This window comes from Dioscorea cayenensis, chromosome 7 (assembly GCF_009730915.1).
Source record: "Dioscorea cayenensis subsp. rotundata cultivar TDr96_F1 chromosome 7, TDr96_F1_v2_PseudoChromosome.rev07_lg8_w22 25.fasta, whole genome shotgun sequence".
NCBI lineage: Eukaryota > Viridiplantae > Streptophyta > Magnoliopsida > Dioscoreales > Dioscoreaceae > Dioscorea > Dioscorea cayenensis.
Genome location: NC_052477.1, coordinates 11382430 through 11399461, shown reverse-complemented (window position 1 = coordinate 11399461; position 17032 = coordinate 11382430). Strand labels below are relative to the sequence as shown.

The 17032-nt window shown below is 40.6% G+C and overlaps 1 protein-coding gene and 1 non-coding gene across 2 annotated transcripts; one reads left to right on the top strand and one right to left on the bottom strand.

Moving 5' to 3' along the window:
- Nucleotides 1–558: 558 nt before the first annotated feature.
- Nucleotides 559–2395, top strand: LOC120264566 (scarecrow-like protein 3). Its single transcript, XM_039272388.1, has one exon. The coding sequence runs from the start codon at nt 891–893 to the stop codon at nt 2295–2297; it is 1407 nt and encodes a 468-aa protein (XP_039128322.1). The 5' UTR covers nt 559–890; the 3' UTR covers nt 2298–2395.
- Nucleotides 2396–9018: 6623 nt separating this feature from the next.
- On the bottom strand, nt 9019–9124 carry LOC120266234. Its single transcript, XR_005538076.1, has one exon. It is a non-coding gene; the product is annotated as a small nucleolar RNA R71 (small nucleolar RNA).
- Nucleotides 9125–17032: the final 7908 nt, after the last annotated feature.

Here is a 17032-nt window from a genome sequence, read left to right as displayed (position 1 = left end):
TTTTAAATCCAAGAATTTATTTTATTTTAAATTTAAACTTGCATAAAATGGTAGACACAAGGGTAATATAGGAAATTTAAAATATTACCAAGTTGATTACTATGTAATATGATTTTCTAACCAAACATGGTTATCATTAATTACCATAATATTCCTGGCATATAACATTCCCGATTTTATTACCACGGTAATCTCGTTACGTGGTAATATATCATTACTACGAACCAAACGACCTCTAAGAAAAACCCCTCACTTCCTCTCAAACCGCTGAAATGGTTGTAGTGCCACGACTTCCCATACAAGGGCAACTTCGTCCATAAAATTTAAAAATAACTCCGTTAACCACCGTTACATATGTTGGGGGTTTGGAAAATATTGAGTTTAAAAGAAAAAGGGTTTTTAGGGATTTTCAAATTAAGGGGTATTTTATGACAATATTGCAAACTTATGGTTTTTTTTTTAACAATTTCCACTTCTTTAAAAGCATACATAATAAAAGAAAATATTCTCATTTATATATATAATAATAATGACCTTATTTACCGTCCCCTCCCAGATAGGCCCTTAGCTGTCAACAAATTACAAACGAGTAACGCATGGCATGGAAGAGGCTCCTTACAAGGACACACACACTCACAAATTCCATATTCTCCCACGCTCCCAAGCATGCAGACCAATTCGATGAGGACAAAGCACTCCGCGTTTGTCCCCATGCCTCTCACCAAATCCAGGTTCAAACCTCTTTTTCTCCTCCCAAACCTCCCCCTCTCCTTCACTCTACCGCAATCTCATCCCCAAAGTACAACCCTTCCTCCTCTTTTTCATCCCAAACTTAACCTCATGTCACCACTTCTTGTTTTTTTTTTTCTTTCTAGAGAAATAACTTTGAGATGACCCACGAGTACATGTCCATCTCTCCGAGCACGACGTCGGCCTTGGGGTCACCATTCAGTACTCCGTCTACACGCGAGCTCAAGTCCGACGAGCGCGGGATTTATTTGATCCAACTCTTACTCAGATGCGCCGAGCAAGTCTCGGCCAACTCCTTTGACCAAACTAACCAATGTCTCGAGCACATCTCCATGCTCGCCTCCCCAACGGGCGACACCGTGCAACGCATAGCGTCCTGCTTCACCCATGCCCTCGCTCTCCGAGTCCTCAGCTCCTGGCGTGGCTTCTACATCGTCCTCAACCCTCCTCCTCCGACTCCCGCCGAGTCCCTCGCCGCCCGCCGCCACTTTTTCGACCTCTGCCCTTTCCTCCGTCTCTCTTACATGATCTCCAACCAAGCCATCATGGAAACCATGGAAGGCGAGAAGATGATCCACATCATTGACCTCAGTTTCTCTGACCCAGCCCAATGGGTTCCCCTTCTCCACCTCCTCAGAGACCGCAAAGAAGGCCCTCCTCACCTCCGAATCACCGGCATTAACGAACACAAACAACTCCTCGACCACACTGCGGTTCTCTTATCCGAAGAAGCCGAACGTCTCGACATCCCTTTCCAGTTCAACCAGGTCGTATCCAGGCTCGACAACCTCGACCCCAACCTAGTCCGGATCAAAACTGGCGAAGCTCTCGCCATCTCTTCTGTTCTTCAGCTCCATTGTTTGCTCGCTTCCGATGATGACGCCGCAGCCGCGCGTAAGGGAACTCCATTTCTCACGTCCAGGAACTCTTGCAGCATCGCCCAGTTCCATAGGATTGTTCAAATGAGTCAAGGAACACTTGGGGAGTTACTTGAGAAAGACATTTTGCTTAATGGCTATAGTATGAGTCCTGATTCGGCTTCTTCGTCTCCGTTTGGTCTTCCACCTGCGCCGAAGATGGAGAGATTCTTGTCATGGCTCTGTGGTCTCTCACCAAAGGTCATGGTTGTCACTGAGCAAGAGTCAAACCATAATGGGTTTAGTATGAATGAAAGGTTCATGGAATCCTTAAACTACTACGCGGCGTTGTTTGATTGCTTAGAGTCAACGATGGCGAGGCCATCCGCGGAGAGGATGAAGGTGGAGAAGCTGGTGTGGGGGGAGGAGATAAGGAACATAGTGGCTTGTGAAGGTGTGGAGAGGAGGGAGAGACATGAGAAGCTTGAGAAATGGGTGCACAGAATGGAGATGGCCGGGTTTGGTAGTGTGCCGTTAGGGTACTACACGTTGTTGCAGGCCAGGAGGTTGTTGCAGGGCTTTGGGTGTGAAGGCTATAAGATCAGGGAAGAGAATGGTTTTCTTCATCTTTGTTGGCAGGATCGATCTCTTTTCTCTGTTTCCGCTTGGAGACGCAGGAGGTTTGATTGATTTTTTTTACTCCTTTGTTTTTTTCTTTTTTTATATAAAGTTTTCTTGATCTTGAATGGATGATTATAGATTTTAATGAATGACTTTTCTTCTTCTTATTTGGCATTGTGCTTGTTATATTGATATATATTTAATTTTTAAAAAATATTTGGTGAAAATGTATTTAATAAAATTGTTATTTAGGGTATTTCACATTTTGAATATTAAGCAATAATGTGAATTTATGCAGTGAGTCGACTAAAAGGATTATATATATGTATGGAGAGGAACTACTGTAATACAATCTAAATATTTTTAATATATAATATGATGGATCAAAATATATTGTTTTAGTTTTTATGTGATTTTCATGTCACAATTATATGTTTATTGTTATTATATAGTTCTAATTTAATATTATTAGATTATTATTACTTTATGATTTTATATAGTTGTTGTGTTTATATAATTTTGACTTGCAACTACTAAACATAGAGAAATTACTCATTATGTCTCTTTTAATTTTTATTTGTCACCATCAGATAATTTTTTTTATGTTTTAATCTTTATTAAAATTGTTTTTTTATCCATGTGTTGATTTTAATAAATGAATTAGAAGTTTTTAGTAGAAATAGTTTAAATAAAATTATCATGAGTTTTTCATTAAAAATAAAAATATTTTATATTTACAACTAATGTTTAATGATGTAGATTACAAAAGGAGTTTTAAATATAGTAAAAAAAAACATTTCAACAGAAGTTTAATGCCAAAATTATTTTAGATTGTGGTAAATATCATAAAAAAATTATTATAAATCATATTTGACAGGACACGAGATGATAAGTAATTTCAATTTTTTTCAAATAAAAAATTTAATAATTTATAACAAGATCTTATGTCAACTAATTTATTTTTCTTACAGCAGAGGAATAGTTAATTTTGTATCCATTGCTTGGAATGGTTGTGAAACCTATGCAAATGTTTGTCTTATGTCTAGATTTTAGGAGGATGTCCTGCATCATGGCACTGTTTAACATTGGAAAATGATTTAAAAATGAGTTCATTTTCTTGTTATTTTATTTTTTTATTATTTCGCTTGTCTTATCATTAAAAATGAAAGGTCATTGTTAAAACCGCTCTAATTGCTTCGAGTATACAAGGTAAAAGATCCTAATATTAACTCTCTTGCAGGTGTGAAAAATCTTGTTGACAGACGTGCACATCTTATTCTTTTGAGTTGTCCACTCCATGGTTGAGGTGGGTACAGGCCGATTAACCGGCCCGGTGGATCTGACCCATCAGGTTATGGTTCATTGGCCCACCAACACGGACAGGCCAGACTGGGTGTAGAACCCGCCGGGCCGGGTTGGCCCGTCGAATCTGGCGGGTTCGGGTCACAAAAAACTGGACCCGGAATCGGACCGGCTTCCATGTTGACCCGGCGGGCCGGGGCTACCCAGCGGGTGGGCCGGCGGGTCAATCTGACGAGCCCGACCGGGTTGGCCCACCCGATTAAAAATAATTAAAAATTCAAAAAATTCAGACAAAAATAGGAAAAAATTCACAAAATTCAAAAAACGGGTTGGGCTCGGCGGGCCGGGCTGAGTTACAACCAAGTTCTAAGCCGGGTTTGGCCCGACGGGTTGACCCGGCACGCCAACCCAGCGGGCCACGGGGTGGGGCTAGCCCAACCCGTAACTGACCCATCTCCATGACGGGCCGGTTACGGGTTGTTGGCCCGGCTTGCCGGTTGCCAGATGGTCCGTGCCCACCTCAACTCGACTGAGTCCCCTCTGCTTTATTTCTTACATAGACCATTACGAAAAAAAATTCAATGTAAGCATAACTTTATTTTTCGTTTCATACCCGGTGCTAAATTCACTTAAGAATCAAATGAAAAAAATGAAAATTTCTTTTCGAAACCACATTAAAAATGAATATTTTTTTCTAAAAGGTTCATTACTAATTCTATTAGCGATGGTCGGAGTAGTTCATTTTAAAATTTAAAAATAAATTTGAAACATATTTATATCTATTAATTCCATCATGAGTTGTGAATTATCAATCTATTAGTTATCTATTCTTGGTCTTGATAGTTTTGATTGCTTTTGTTAGTTTCGGAGGGATAAGTATGTATAGAGTAAGCGGTGAATCTCATAAGAAATTAAAACACATACACACAATCATACAACAGAAAGAAGATACACAAGTTGGCTACCCAGTTTAGCGCAACTTTGCCTACATCTAGGGGGCTAAGCCCGGAGAAACAATCTGCTAAAAGAGGTGATAGAATAAGGCATACAACACTCCCTTACTCACTCAATACAAAGAATGTCCTCTTGAGATTGCCCGATGCCCACTCTCATCAATTCTCACCAAAGGGTCTCTCACTCGTGGCTCACCCTAAATCTACAAGCAGGATATCTTATATAGACGCACCTATGCCCTAATAGATCTTCCTCTTTTAGACTTCCCGTAGCTTCCTAACTTGGACACCTTCCAAAATTAGATGTTGCAACACTGCCCTCCTTACTGAACATGACTGAGTTCTAGCCAGTTGTAACCAAATTTGGGACATCTTCATTCCTCCTGTTTCCTTCAGTTCACTTCGTAGCAGTTGACTCGTCTCGAGCTCCTCATACCTGCAACTGCTTCTTTCCTTACGTCATTTCAGCAAGCCCTTCTCCCGAGGGTCGCACCTACCAAGGCACACGCAACCATCTCATCAAAGATGGTCACCGAAGATCTCCTAATCTTCTTTCTAAACTTGGTCCAAGTTTGGTCTTCTCATGTGATCTTCGTTTTAATCATGGAAATATTGTTACTAAACTTGATCTCCTATCATCCAAGTTTAGCCTTCAATATCTTTAAGCATGATATCCAATCATTCATGCTTGGATCTTTAGATCTTCAATCAATCTCTCATATATGATTAGTCTCCTTGAATAGCTCTACCAATAAGTAGCCTTCTGAAGATCTTTTCTCAACAAAGAATAATTCCTCCCTTAAAATAGATCTTCCATAAAAGGAGTCTACCAAAGATATGATTTATTATCCTGGATCTTACCAAGGATAGATAAAATCATACCTAAGATAAAACTTACCCTTTTTATGAGATCCTTTAAACTTGATCTTTTTTCCAAAAATAATTCTTTTTCAAATAAGAGGTAATTCTTTATTTATAATCTCCATCATGATCCTCTAGCCCACTTCTTCCTTAAGTGCCATGTCATTATCCTAGTCACTTTTCTTTTTTGCCAAGTCATCATTGCCACGTCATCTTCCTTTGATTTGTCATATAATGCTAATTTAAGTCTTCAGACCTAACAGCTTTTAGTTGAATTTTTCTAAATTCTTAACTTTATAGTGAAAAGGGCATAGGTAAATATATACTAATATTGATTAAATATAATTGGACAATGAGAATACACTGCCAGACCCACGAGCATAGATTTGGTCGTGCATCTCACTAGAGAAAGAAAGTAAGGATCCATAACTAAATCCACACATATCATTGGGTATGGCTAATTAGACTATGGTTGAATTTAAAAAATGGTGGATATGATAAGAATTTAGAATTGATGAAATAATGGCTTATTTTTCATTTATCGAAGAAGAGTATAAATAGGTTACTAACAAAATCATATGTTACATACAAAATTTGAAAACAATAATTTAAAATTAGAAAATAACTCTAATCAAGGGCATTTAAAATTCTTATACAAGTCTAAATATAGCTATACAATAATCTAAATAAAGTAATATTATTTAATATCTCTAATAGGCCCCCCGCAAGTTGGATCTCTAAAGGGAAAATCCAATCTTGAGTAGTAACTAATGAAAGTGTGTGCGGGGTAAGGCTTAGTGAGAGCATCCACTAACTGATCCGTGAAGAGACATGCCAGCCGTATTCGTTAAGAACTCCATTATGAACTTGTTGATAAGTGCTTGTGTATAATTAATACGAAGTATTCTTTTATTACATTGAGTATTACTTTTCTCAGATTTTATCGCTTAGTCTTGTGTATATGTGTTCGTTTGTGCATTTTGGGTTGTTGAGACAATTGTGGAAGAAATGAACCAAAAATAGATTGTGGATGCATTTGTTGATTAAGTCTTGGAGTGAACAAACGTGAAGACACAAGTTGTGCTCAAAGACATGTAGGTGTGTGCCAACCTCCATTGTGCTCAAGCGATTACGCAATTTAGAGGGTGTTAAGTGCTTGTGTGATCAAAATGTGAAGTGTTCTTTCCTTATGATGACCATTACTTTTAGCAGGTTTAAGCGCTAATATATGTGTATTTGTGTTTTTTTGCGCATGTAGGGTTGTGAAGCTAAGTATTGAGAAAAGAAGCCAAAAGTATATCGTAAACGCATTATTTGGTGGAATCTTTGAAAGAACAAACCCGAAGACACAAGTGGGACTTCAAGATACGTGAATGTGTGCCAACCTCCATGAATTCAAATCATTACAATGAGTTGGAGGGGCACAAAGGCAGTCACATTTGCGTATCCCAACTTGTGCATTGATAACAAGATCTTCACCAACGAAGCCTTAGATTGAAGAAGAATTGCGATCTACGACATAAACGTGTGGAATTGGGAGTGTTTTTGGCCGAGTATTGTTGTAGGTACTGTAACGAAAGACTGCAGAAGTACTATACCAGTTACTATTCACAGCCGGCTGAAAATAGGAATTCTAGAGAATCTACAAGGGCGTGTGGAAATTCCCCACGACCGTGTAGAAATTCCACAGGCCTGTGTGGCAGATCCACAGGAGCGTGTGGATGCCCGATTCCAACCCTATTTAAGCGGTGATTAAGCCCGATTTTGGGGATCTTTTTCCCCTCTTCTCTTCTACTTTTATTCATCGTTTGGGAAGCCGTCGGCTAGGGTTTGGAGAGGCTTTTGGCAAGTCTTTGGAGTGGTTTGAGGGATTCGACACTGCGATTCGCTTGAAAGAAGGTTATTGGGGGAGCTTTCATCGGCATAGATCCGGCGAGGTGTACCCTAGGCCGGACAAGGGGACCTTTGGAGAATACTTGGCTACTCTATAAGACCATCGACACGACTACCGAGGGGGTTTTCTTATGGAACACTTGTTTTTACTTTCGATTTCATTGTTGATTATATTGTGCTCCATGGAGAGCTAAAACCCCTAGTGGGTACTTGGATTTTGTAAACCCTAGGATGTCATTGTTTCATTGATCTGTTATTATGCTTTCCTTAATTGATGTTTTAATTGAATCCAATTTTGAGTGCTTGTGGAATGATTTCTCCCCTAGAGTGACACTAGGGTTGAGAGTCCATCTTGGTAACCATTGTAGATGAGTGACACACTACGAGGGTTAGACATTGCTTGATTGGAGAGGGTTGAGAGGGTGAGTCGAGAGGTAGCGGAGCATCCCCTTTCCTCTCCGATATGATTTATCCTATCTCCATTTCCTTGAGTTCTTGGCGATCACAATAGAGTAAAGTTCTAGAGGATGAACTCCGCTGGGGCTTAGTTGCGCGAGCAACAAAGTGAAGCATTAAGGGGATCTTAGTGTCTGGGGCTTAGATGTAACTAGGGGTCTTTCGCTTGTACCAAAGGGTTAGGTCTATACATAGGAAGAGAGTTTATCACTTGGATTCCCTAGAACTCCATGCAACTTTATACAGTGTGAGGTGTTGGGACTGAGCGATTTCTCCGCCGGGACATAGTGTAGTGTTAGTCACGGTTGACCTTAGATTTGGGACCATGTGCTTAAGGATTTCCACGACTCATTGAGTATTGGTTAGGAAGTATAATAGTTGGTCTTGCACTTGAAACATTAATCCTAGGGGGAGCATTGTCCGAGTACCCCACTTTTATCGATTGCCTTACCTCTCACTTACTTTTGCATTTCATTCTTGTTTCTATTTTTATTTTGTTTTCATTACATTTTATCAACACTATCATTATTCATTTTCACGTGGTTAAGTAGCAAGTTTAAGTATTATTACTCCCTACTCCCTGTGGATACGATACCCTACTCACCTGGGATTTATTACTCGAGAAACCCGTGCACTTGCGTGTCACACGCAAGAGGCGTTGCCAAGTTTTTGGCACCGTTGCCGGGGTGTAGGCGTTTAGAGATACTTTGCACTTTGTTATCTTAGCTATTTATTCATTCTCTTTCATATCTTCTTATCCTATCATCGTTCTGATTTTGTTTTCTTTATTTTGGTGCAGCTCCAGGTTATGACCCGAGGGAACCCTTCGATACTAATTGAAGGTGATCCTGAACTTGAACGTACACTCAGAAAAAGGGATAAAGAACTTGTGCAAGAACTGCCGAATCTAGATGAAATTGAAGGATCTGACAACATGGCGGAATAGAATGAACAACAAAGAACTCTCTCTGATTACGCCAGACCGTTAGTATCGGGGACACAATCTAGCATTGCGTGACCCCCGATTACAGCTCCGAACTTCGAGCTGAAGCCAGCATTCATCCAGATGATACAGCAGTCAGCGGAGTTCAATGGTTTGGCCGATGAGGATCCAAACAATCACATTGAGAACTTCTTGGAAGTTTATGGCATGCTAAATATCAACGGTGTTAAGGATGATGCTATTATATTGAGGGCTTTCCCATTCTCTCTAAAAGAAAGAGCTAAGCAGTGGTTACATTCTTTACCACGAGCATCCATCATGACATGGAATGAAATGGTCGAAGCTTTTCTTGCAAGGTACATTCCCCCGGGAAAATCGGCAAAGTTTCACAATGAGATATCATCGTTTGTTTAGATGGAGCTCGAGTCCTTGTTTGAGACATGGGAGCGATACAAGGATCTTTTGCTGAAGTGCCGACAGCATGGATTCCCCGAATGGATGATCATTCAGACTTTTTACAACGGGTTGAATCCAAGTAAAAGACAACTTCTAGATGCTGCCATAGGAGGTACAATGGGGAATAAGACCCCCGATGAAGCCCGACAATTAGTAGAAGAAATGGCCATGAATGCTACTGACACGCGTCCGAATATGCGTGTAAACCGCAAGTGCACGGGTGTCGAAGTAATAATTACCCCGGTGAGTGGGTAGTCGAATCCACAGGGAACGGAAGTATTAGTAATAACCACTTCTCAATTATCTAGTCGGAATCAATGAATATGATGAAGTGAACTAATTGCAAGCAAAGCAAAACGAGTATGCAAGAAATAAAAGTAGAAGAGTCTCAATCACTAAGGATGAGGTATTCGAGGCAATGATCCCCCTAAGATCTTCCTTGAAGCTCAAGATTCACTAAATGCTCCAGAATCAAGTCTAATGAGTCGAGGTAATCCAACGATAACCAATCCTTGTCTCCAAGCAAAAGGCACTAGTCCCCTACAAGGTCCCGGTGGAGAAATCGACCAATCTCAACACTTCACACCCTATATGACCGCATTATGCTACAAGGAAACCTAAGAGTGAAACCGATTCCTAAATGTAGATCCAACCATAATTCCCGGCGAAAGATCCTAACCCCTACAAGGTCCCGTGGAGAAATCGAGCAATCTCACGCCTCACACCAAATATGGTTGCAAAGAGAATATGGAATACGGAGATAGGAAACACTCAATCGAAGGGAAAGGGGACACTCCTCCATCTCAAAGGCTCACCCTCTCAACCCTCTTTAATCTTGGAAATCTAACTCTAATGGAGACCTCTCACATCAAAGTATTAAATCATGCAATGTAAATCAACCACAAGGATTAACAACACTAGCAAGCAATTAAATCACAAGATTAAAACTCAAGACAACTCGGATTAACTAGAAGCATTAAGAGAATCAATTCAAAATATAAATCTTAAGGTTCACATGCCCAAATACCCACTAGGGTTTAGCCCTCCATGGGCCTAGTTACAAAACAATAATGGATACAATGAAAAGCAATAAAAACCCATAGAGAAAAACCCCCTCGAATTAGCGGATTGGCCTTGATTGGTAGTTCTACGTCTTGAAGGGTTCCTCTCGAAGCTAGGGTCGCCAATGGCTCCCCAAGATGCTATGACGTCGAAGGAACCCTATCAAAGTTGGTGAAGAACTCCCCTCTCAATCGGGCGAAGACCTTCTCCTCAAACCCTAGCAGCCTCTCTCTCAATGTCTATGCTCAAAGCTCCGCCAAAAAGTCCCTTTAGAATCGGCCAAAAGGTGTATTTATAGCCTCACATCGCGTCTGTCATGTGCCCCCACGCGCCCGCGTGGATTTTCCACAAACGCGATGATAAACATTACTACATTACTTTTGCTACAGTGATTTCCACAAACGCGATGATAAACATTCTCCTTTTAAGGCCACACGATCGGGCACACGATCATATGGTAGGCTATACGGCTTTTCCTTCATCAATGCATCTTGAAAGGTCTTGAAATCTTTACAAAGAGGAGGAATGTGGAGACATGGCTGCCTTTGTGCCCTTCCATTGATAACTTGGCTTGCAAAACTATGGAAGTTGGCACACATCTCCTCATACACGAACTCCTCTTGTGTCTTCCAACTTGATTTGTACAAGAACTCCCAATATTATGCCATGATAGCCTATCTTCGCTCCCTTTTGAAATCCCAATGCCTTCACAACCTATATGCATAAAAGAACACCCAATACACGAAATGAGACATAAACCGTATAAAATATGATGCTCAATGTATGTAAAACATGCATAAAAACATGTTCACTCAAGTACTTATCAGCTACCAATGGAGTGCAAGGGGAAAGGAAGAAAGTGACCGGACTCTATGAGATCGATGCGGTTACATCGTTGGCGGCCTAAGTAGAGGTATTGAGTAAGAAGCTAGACACTCTAACTTCCCCTAGATTAGCGGCCGTAATGAATTGTGATGGATGCGAGGGAGGACATGCCCCATCCGATTGCCCGATAGCCGTTGGTGGTACTTCATCCATTGAGCAAGTTAACTTTGGGAAATGCAATGAGAAACCAAGGCAATCCTGATAGCAACACCTACAACCAGGGGTGAAGGAATCACCCAAATTTCTCATAGAAAAACCAATGGCAGCAAAAGGCTATAGCACAACTGGGTTTCCAACAACAACAACAAGCCCCGAAAATGAAAAATAGAGTTTCAGGTTTGGAGACCCGGATGACCAACTTAGAGAAAGCCTTGACCTAATTTGTGCAATCATCGGATACACGGTTCCAATCGGTCGAGGCTACACTTCGCAACCACACCGCTTCATTGCACAACCTAGAAAATCAAGTGGGGCATATCGCGAAGTCTCTATCGGAGAGACCACAAGGAAGCTTACTCGAGTAACACCGAAACCAACCCACAAGAGAATGTGAAGGCGATCACTTTGAGAAGTGGTCGTGAGGTTGAAGGTAGGCTTCTAAGTGAGAAGACCAATGTTAAAGCACTGGAGGTCGTAGAGGTTGAGAAGGAAGCAACTAAGGAGAAGGAGGTTCCACCACCACCTTACAAGCCAAGAATCCCCTATCCCAAGAGGAAGTTGGAAGAGAGTGCATCGGTGATCTTAAATGCCTCTTGTTCGACGGTCTTGCGAAAGAATATACCGAACAAGAAGAAAGACCCAGGAAGCTTCATCATCCCGTGCAATATTGGCAACTTGGGTAAAAAGATGGCATTGGCAGACTCAGGGCCAGCAAGTGAGAGATATGGCAATCGTGGGCAATGCTCCCCCTAGGATTAATGTTTCAAGTGCAAGACCAACTATTATACTTCTTAATCAATGCTCAGTGAGTCGTGGAAATCCTTAAGCACACTGTCCCAAATCTAAGGTCAACTGTAGCTAACTCTACACTATGTCCCGGCAGAGAAATCCTTTAGTCTCAACACCTCACACTGTGTAAAGTTGCAAGGAGTTCTAAGGAATCATAGTGATAAACCCTCTTCCTATGTATAGACCTAACCCTTTGGTCCAGGCGAAAAGGGACCCTAGTCATATCTAAGCCCCAGACACTAGAATCCCTTCAACGCTTCACTCTGTTGCTCGCACAACTAAGCCCCAGCAGAGTTTATTCTCTAGAACTTCACTCTATTGCGACCACCAAGAACTCAAAAAAATAGAGGTAGGATAAATCACACAGAGGGAAAAGGGGGCGCTCTGCTACCTCCCGACTCACCCTCTCAACCCTCTCCAATCAAGCAATGTCTAACACTCGTAGTGTGTCACTCATCTACAATGGTTACCAAGATGGACTCTCAACCCTAGTGTCACTCTAGGGGAGAAATCATTCCACAAGCACTCAAGATTGGAACTCAATTGAAACATCAATTAAGGAAAAGCATAATAAAAGATCAATGAAACAATAACATCTTAGGGTTTACAAAATCCAAGTACCCACTATGGGGTTTAGCTCTCCATGGAGCACAATACAATCAACAATTAAATCAAAAGTAAAAACAAGGGTTCCATAAGAAAACCCCCTCGGTAGTCATGTCGATGGTCTTGTGGAGTAGCCAAGTTTTCTCCAAAGGTTCCCTTGTCTGGCCTAGGGCACACCTCGCCGGATCTATACCGACAAAAGCTCCCCTAATAACCTTCTTCCAAGCGAATCGCGGTGTCGAATCCCTCAAACCACTCCAAAGACTTGCCAAAAGCCTCTCTAAACCCTAGCCGACGGCTTCCCAAATGATAGCGAAAAGTAGAAGAGAAGAGGGGAAAAAGATTTCCAAAATCGGGGCTGAATCACTGCTTAAATAGGGCTGGAATCGGGCATCCACACACCCCTGTGGATCTGCCACACGGGCCTGTGAAATTTCCACACGGGCATGGGAAATTTCCACATGTCCGTGTGGATTCTCTGGAAATCTTGTTTTTCGCTTGGCTGTGAACATTAACTGCTACATTACTTGCTACAGTATTTTGCTACAGTACCTGCTACAATACTCGGCCAAAACACTCCCAATTCCACACTTTTCATCGAGGCAACATAAATAAGCACACGTTTATGCCGTAGATCGCAACTCTTCCTCAATCAAAGGCTTCATTGGTGAAGATCTTGTTATCAATGCACAAGTCTGGATACTCAAATGTGACTGTCTTTGTGCCCCTCCAACTCATTGTAATGACTTGAATTCATGGAGGTTGGCGCACATTCATGTATCCTGGAGTCCCACTTGTGTCTTCGTGTTTGCTCCTTCCAAGATTCCACCAAATAATGTGTTTACGATCTACTTTTGGTTTCTTTTCTCAATACCTAGCTTCACAACCCTCCATGCGCAAAAGAACACAAATACACATATATTAGTGCTTTAACCTGCTAAAAGTAATGCTGATCATAAGGAAAGAACACTTCACATTCTTATCACACAAGCACTTATCATCCCCTTTCTCTTTTGATTAGTACATTTATCTTCGTATTCTCTAGGCTTTATGCAACCATATATGGTGTGAGGCATGAGATTGAGAAATTTCTCCATCGGGACCTTATAAGGGGTTAGGGATCTTTCATCTAGAAGTAGCGTTAGGTTTATCCTTAGGAATCAGATGTACTCTTAGGAATCCCTAGAGTCTATTATGGTTATATGTGGTGTGAGGTGTTGAGATTGAGTGATTACTCCACCGGGACCTCGTAGGGGACTAGTATCGATGATCTGGAGACAAGGACCGATTATTCTTGGATTACTTCAACTTGATTGACTCGGTTTAGAGATACTTCGTAAATCTTGCGCTTCATGTTAGATCTTAGGGGAGCATGGCTCAAGTACCTCATCTTCATTGATTGAGACTTCTCTCATTTCTACTCTTCCTTGCTTTCTTGTGACATTCATATTCTTGTAATTGAGTTTATTTCACCATATTCTAGATTCCGACTAGATAACTTAGAAGTAGTTACTTCTAATGCTTATGTTCCCTGTGGATTCGACTACCTTACTCATTGAGTATTTTATTACTTTAACACCCGTACACTTTGTGGTACACGCATGCAAGAGGTGTGTCAAATCTCTCGGCCCAAACCACCATTGCTATTTTACCCTAGCATCCTTCTAGATTTAGCAATCCTAAGGAGATCCACTTCCTTGACCAGTTTCCCCATTGATATCTCCATCTGATCTTTCTGTGATTTGACATTTCTATTTACTTCATTCAAACTTTTCAGGTAATTTTTATCACTTGAACCCGGGCTTATTTGGTTGGACAATAAGTGAAATGGAAGTAAGAGTAAATACTTGACCCCGAGGAATATGACCCTTGTGTTACACATAAGGTATTACTTGATGACCCTATACACTTGCGAACGGCACATCAGTTAGCATCAAAGAAAGCATGAAGATCAAGTGTGGACCGTCTATAAAGAAGAATACCCTGATCAATGGTTCCACAAAGATATTGAAGGAGACGTTTGGCCATATGCTAATAATCAGTGGTTGGATGATGCATAAACTGAGAAAGTTTGTTGGCCACATATGCAATATCTTGGCTAGTCAAAGAGAGGTATTGAAAGCTTCCCATAATGGTATGATATTATGTAGGATCTAAGAGTGCAGAGCTCGAATGAAGAGTAAGAGTAGGAGTCATGCCAAAATTTGTGGCAACCGGTCAGGCATCGGTCATCTTAGTATGAGCATGAAGATCAACAAGGTAACACCGTTGTGATAGAATGATACCTTGTGAATGAGAGACAACTTCTATGCCAAGAAAGTAGGTTAATGGACCAAGATCCTTTAATGAAAATCTAGTGGCCTGAAATGTAACGAATCCCTGAACTATTGTAGAACCAATCCGGTGATAATAATATCATCAACATAAAAAAATGATAGAGTTACTTTGTTTTTGTTGAAGATAAATATAGAGGTGTCAACGATAGAGTTGATGAAACAAAAGTGAATAAGGAACTGATAAAGCTCGCTATACTAAGCACGAGGTGCTTGCTTTAGACATAGATAGGTTTTCTCAACTTGTAGACATGCTAGATGTGGTTAGTATCAATGAAGCCCTATGGTTGTGTCATGTAGACATTTTTAGTGAAAGTACCCTTAAAGAAAGGCATTGTTGACGTCAAGTTGGCGGAGAGACCAACCATGGCTGATCTCAATAGAAAGCACCAAACGAACATTTGTGGGTTTGATAATAGGGCTGAACATCTTATGGTAGTCAAGACTTGGGCGTTAATGAAAACCCTTGGCAATAAGACGAACTTTATACTTGTCAATGAACTATCAAGTAAATGTTTAGTATGAAATATCTACTAGCAACCGACAATGTTCATAGGCTCATATGGTGGAACGAACTCCTAATCACCGTTTAGAACAAGGGCATCAAACTCCACGGACATAGCCTAACGCGATTTGTTATCCTTGATAACTTGAGTCACACATGTGGGTTCTATTTCTTGGGTAAGAAGAGCGAAGAGGTTATGTTTGATGATTGGCTTATGAATGTGATTACGAAAGTAGGTAACAATTGGAAAAGGTCTGGGAGGAGGGGGTAGTGGTTGGTTTGGGGAGTGGTTAAGGGTTGGGATTGGTATGAGGTGGATTTTTAGGTTGTTCAAGATTTCATAAGCTGGTTGAGTTAGGATTAAAGAAATTACCTAATGAGGGTGTTTTACAAGGTTGAGCCAGAAAGGGTGTGCTAAAAGCCGGAGTAATAAGAGGAATAAAGAGCCATATACAACCAGTAGAATTATCCATACAAGATAAATGTGGAAGTGGACCAATCATGGGAAATTCAGTTTCAACAAAATGAACATGCTGGGAAGTATATATTTTCTTGGAGATGGGTTCATAGCATAGATAGGCACTTTAGTTCTAAGAGTAGTTGTGAAAAATAGAAGGAGTGGAGCAAGGAGCCAATTTATGAGTAGAGTTTGGACAAAGCCATAGGTTGCAAAGATAACCAAAGACTTGTAATTTGTAATAATTTGGAGGAGAAATCAAAATGTTTATGACAGGGAGAGATCATGCCTAAGATAGTTGTAAGCCAACGATTGATAAGATGTGTTACTATAAGGAAAGCAGTATGACCAAAAGGAGAGAGATAAGGAAGCTCAGGATAGGAGAGCTAGACCAATTTCAATTATGAGTCGATGGCAATGCCCAGGAAAGCCATTATGTTTAGGTGTATGTAGAGGAGTGCTGAGATGGGAGATGTGGGTTATTGACAAAAATGTTCTTAGACCTGTGTACTCCCCCCTCCCCATTGTCAGAGTAGTGGGTAGCAACTCATGTTTGAAATAAGTTTTCAACCAATGCTTTTAAATGCTGAAAGAGAACAGAAACAGTTGATTTATGAGTGAGGGGATACAACAAGATATAATGAGCGTAGTGATTCACAAAGATGACATAGTATTTGAAATTACCAACAGCAAGAATAGGAAAAGTCCACACATCAGAGAAAATGATTTGAAGTGGAGCATGCCAAACAATGGTTGATTGATAAAAAAAGGGTAATTTATTACTTTTACTACAAGAGTAGCCCTTACAATGAAAAGGCTTACAGACAAATGAAGAAAAGGCTAAAGAAAAGGTATACGCAATATGCCTAAAGATAGACTCAGATGGATGACCTAAACAGTGGTGGTAATTAGTAGGAGAAGATTTTACACTTGAAAAAGCAAATTTGGATTTGGTAGGAGGTGAAGACACAAGCCATTCATACACACCATTTGTAGCTCGTCCCTGGAGCAGTGTTGTCCCTTCCATTAAATCTTTCACATGAAAAGAGTTGGATAAGAATTCAATGGATGTTTGATTTTTTTTGCAAAATTGAGAAATAGAAATCAAGTTTCGTTTCATATTGGACACACATAATGCATCATG

Excerpts from the sequence above, each read along its gene's own strand:
- LOC120264566 (XM_039272388.1), top strand. The coding sequence starts at position 891 with ATGACCCACGAGTACATGTCCATCTCTCCGAGCACGACGTCGGCCTTG.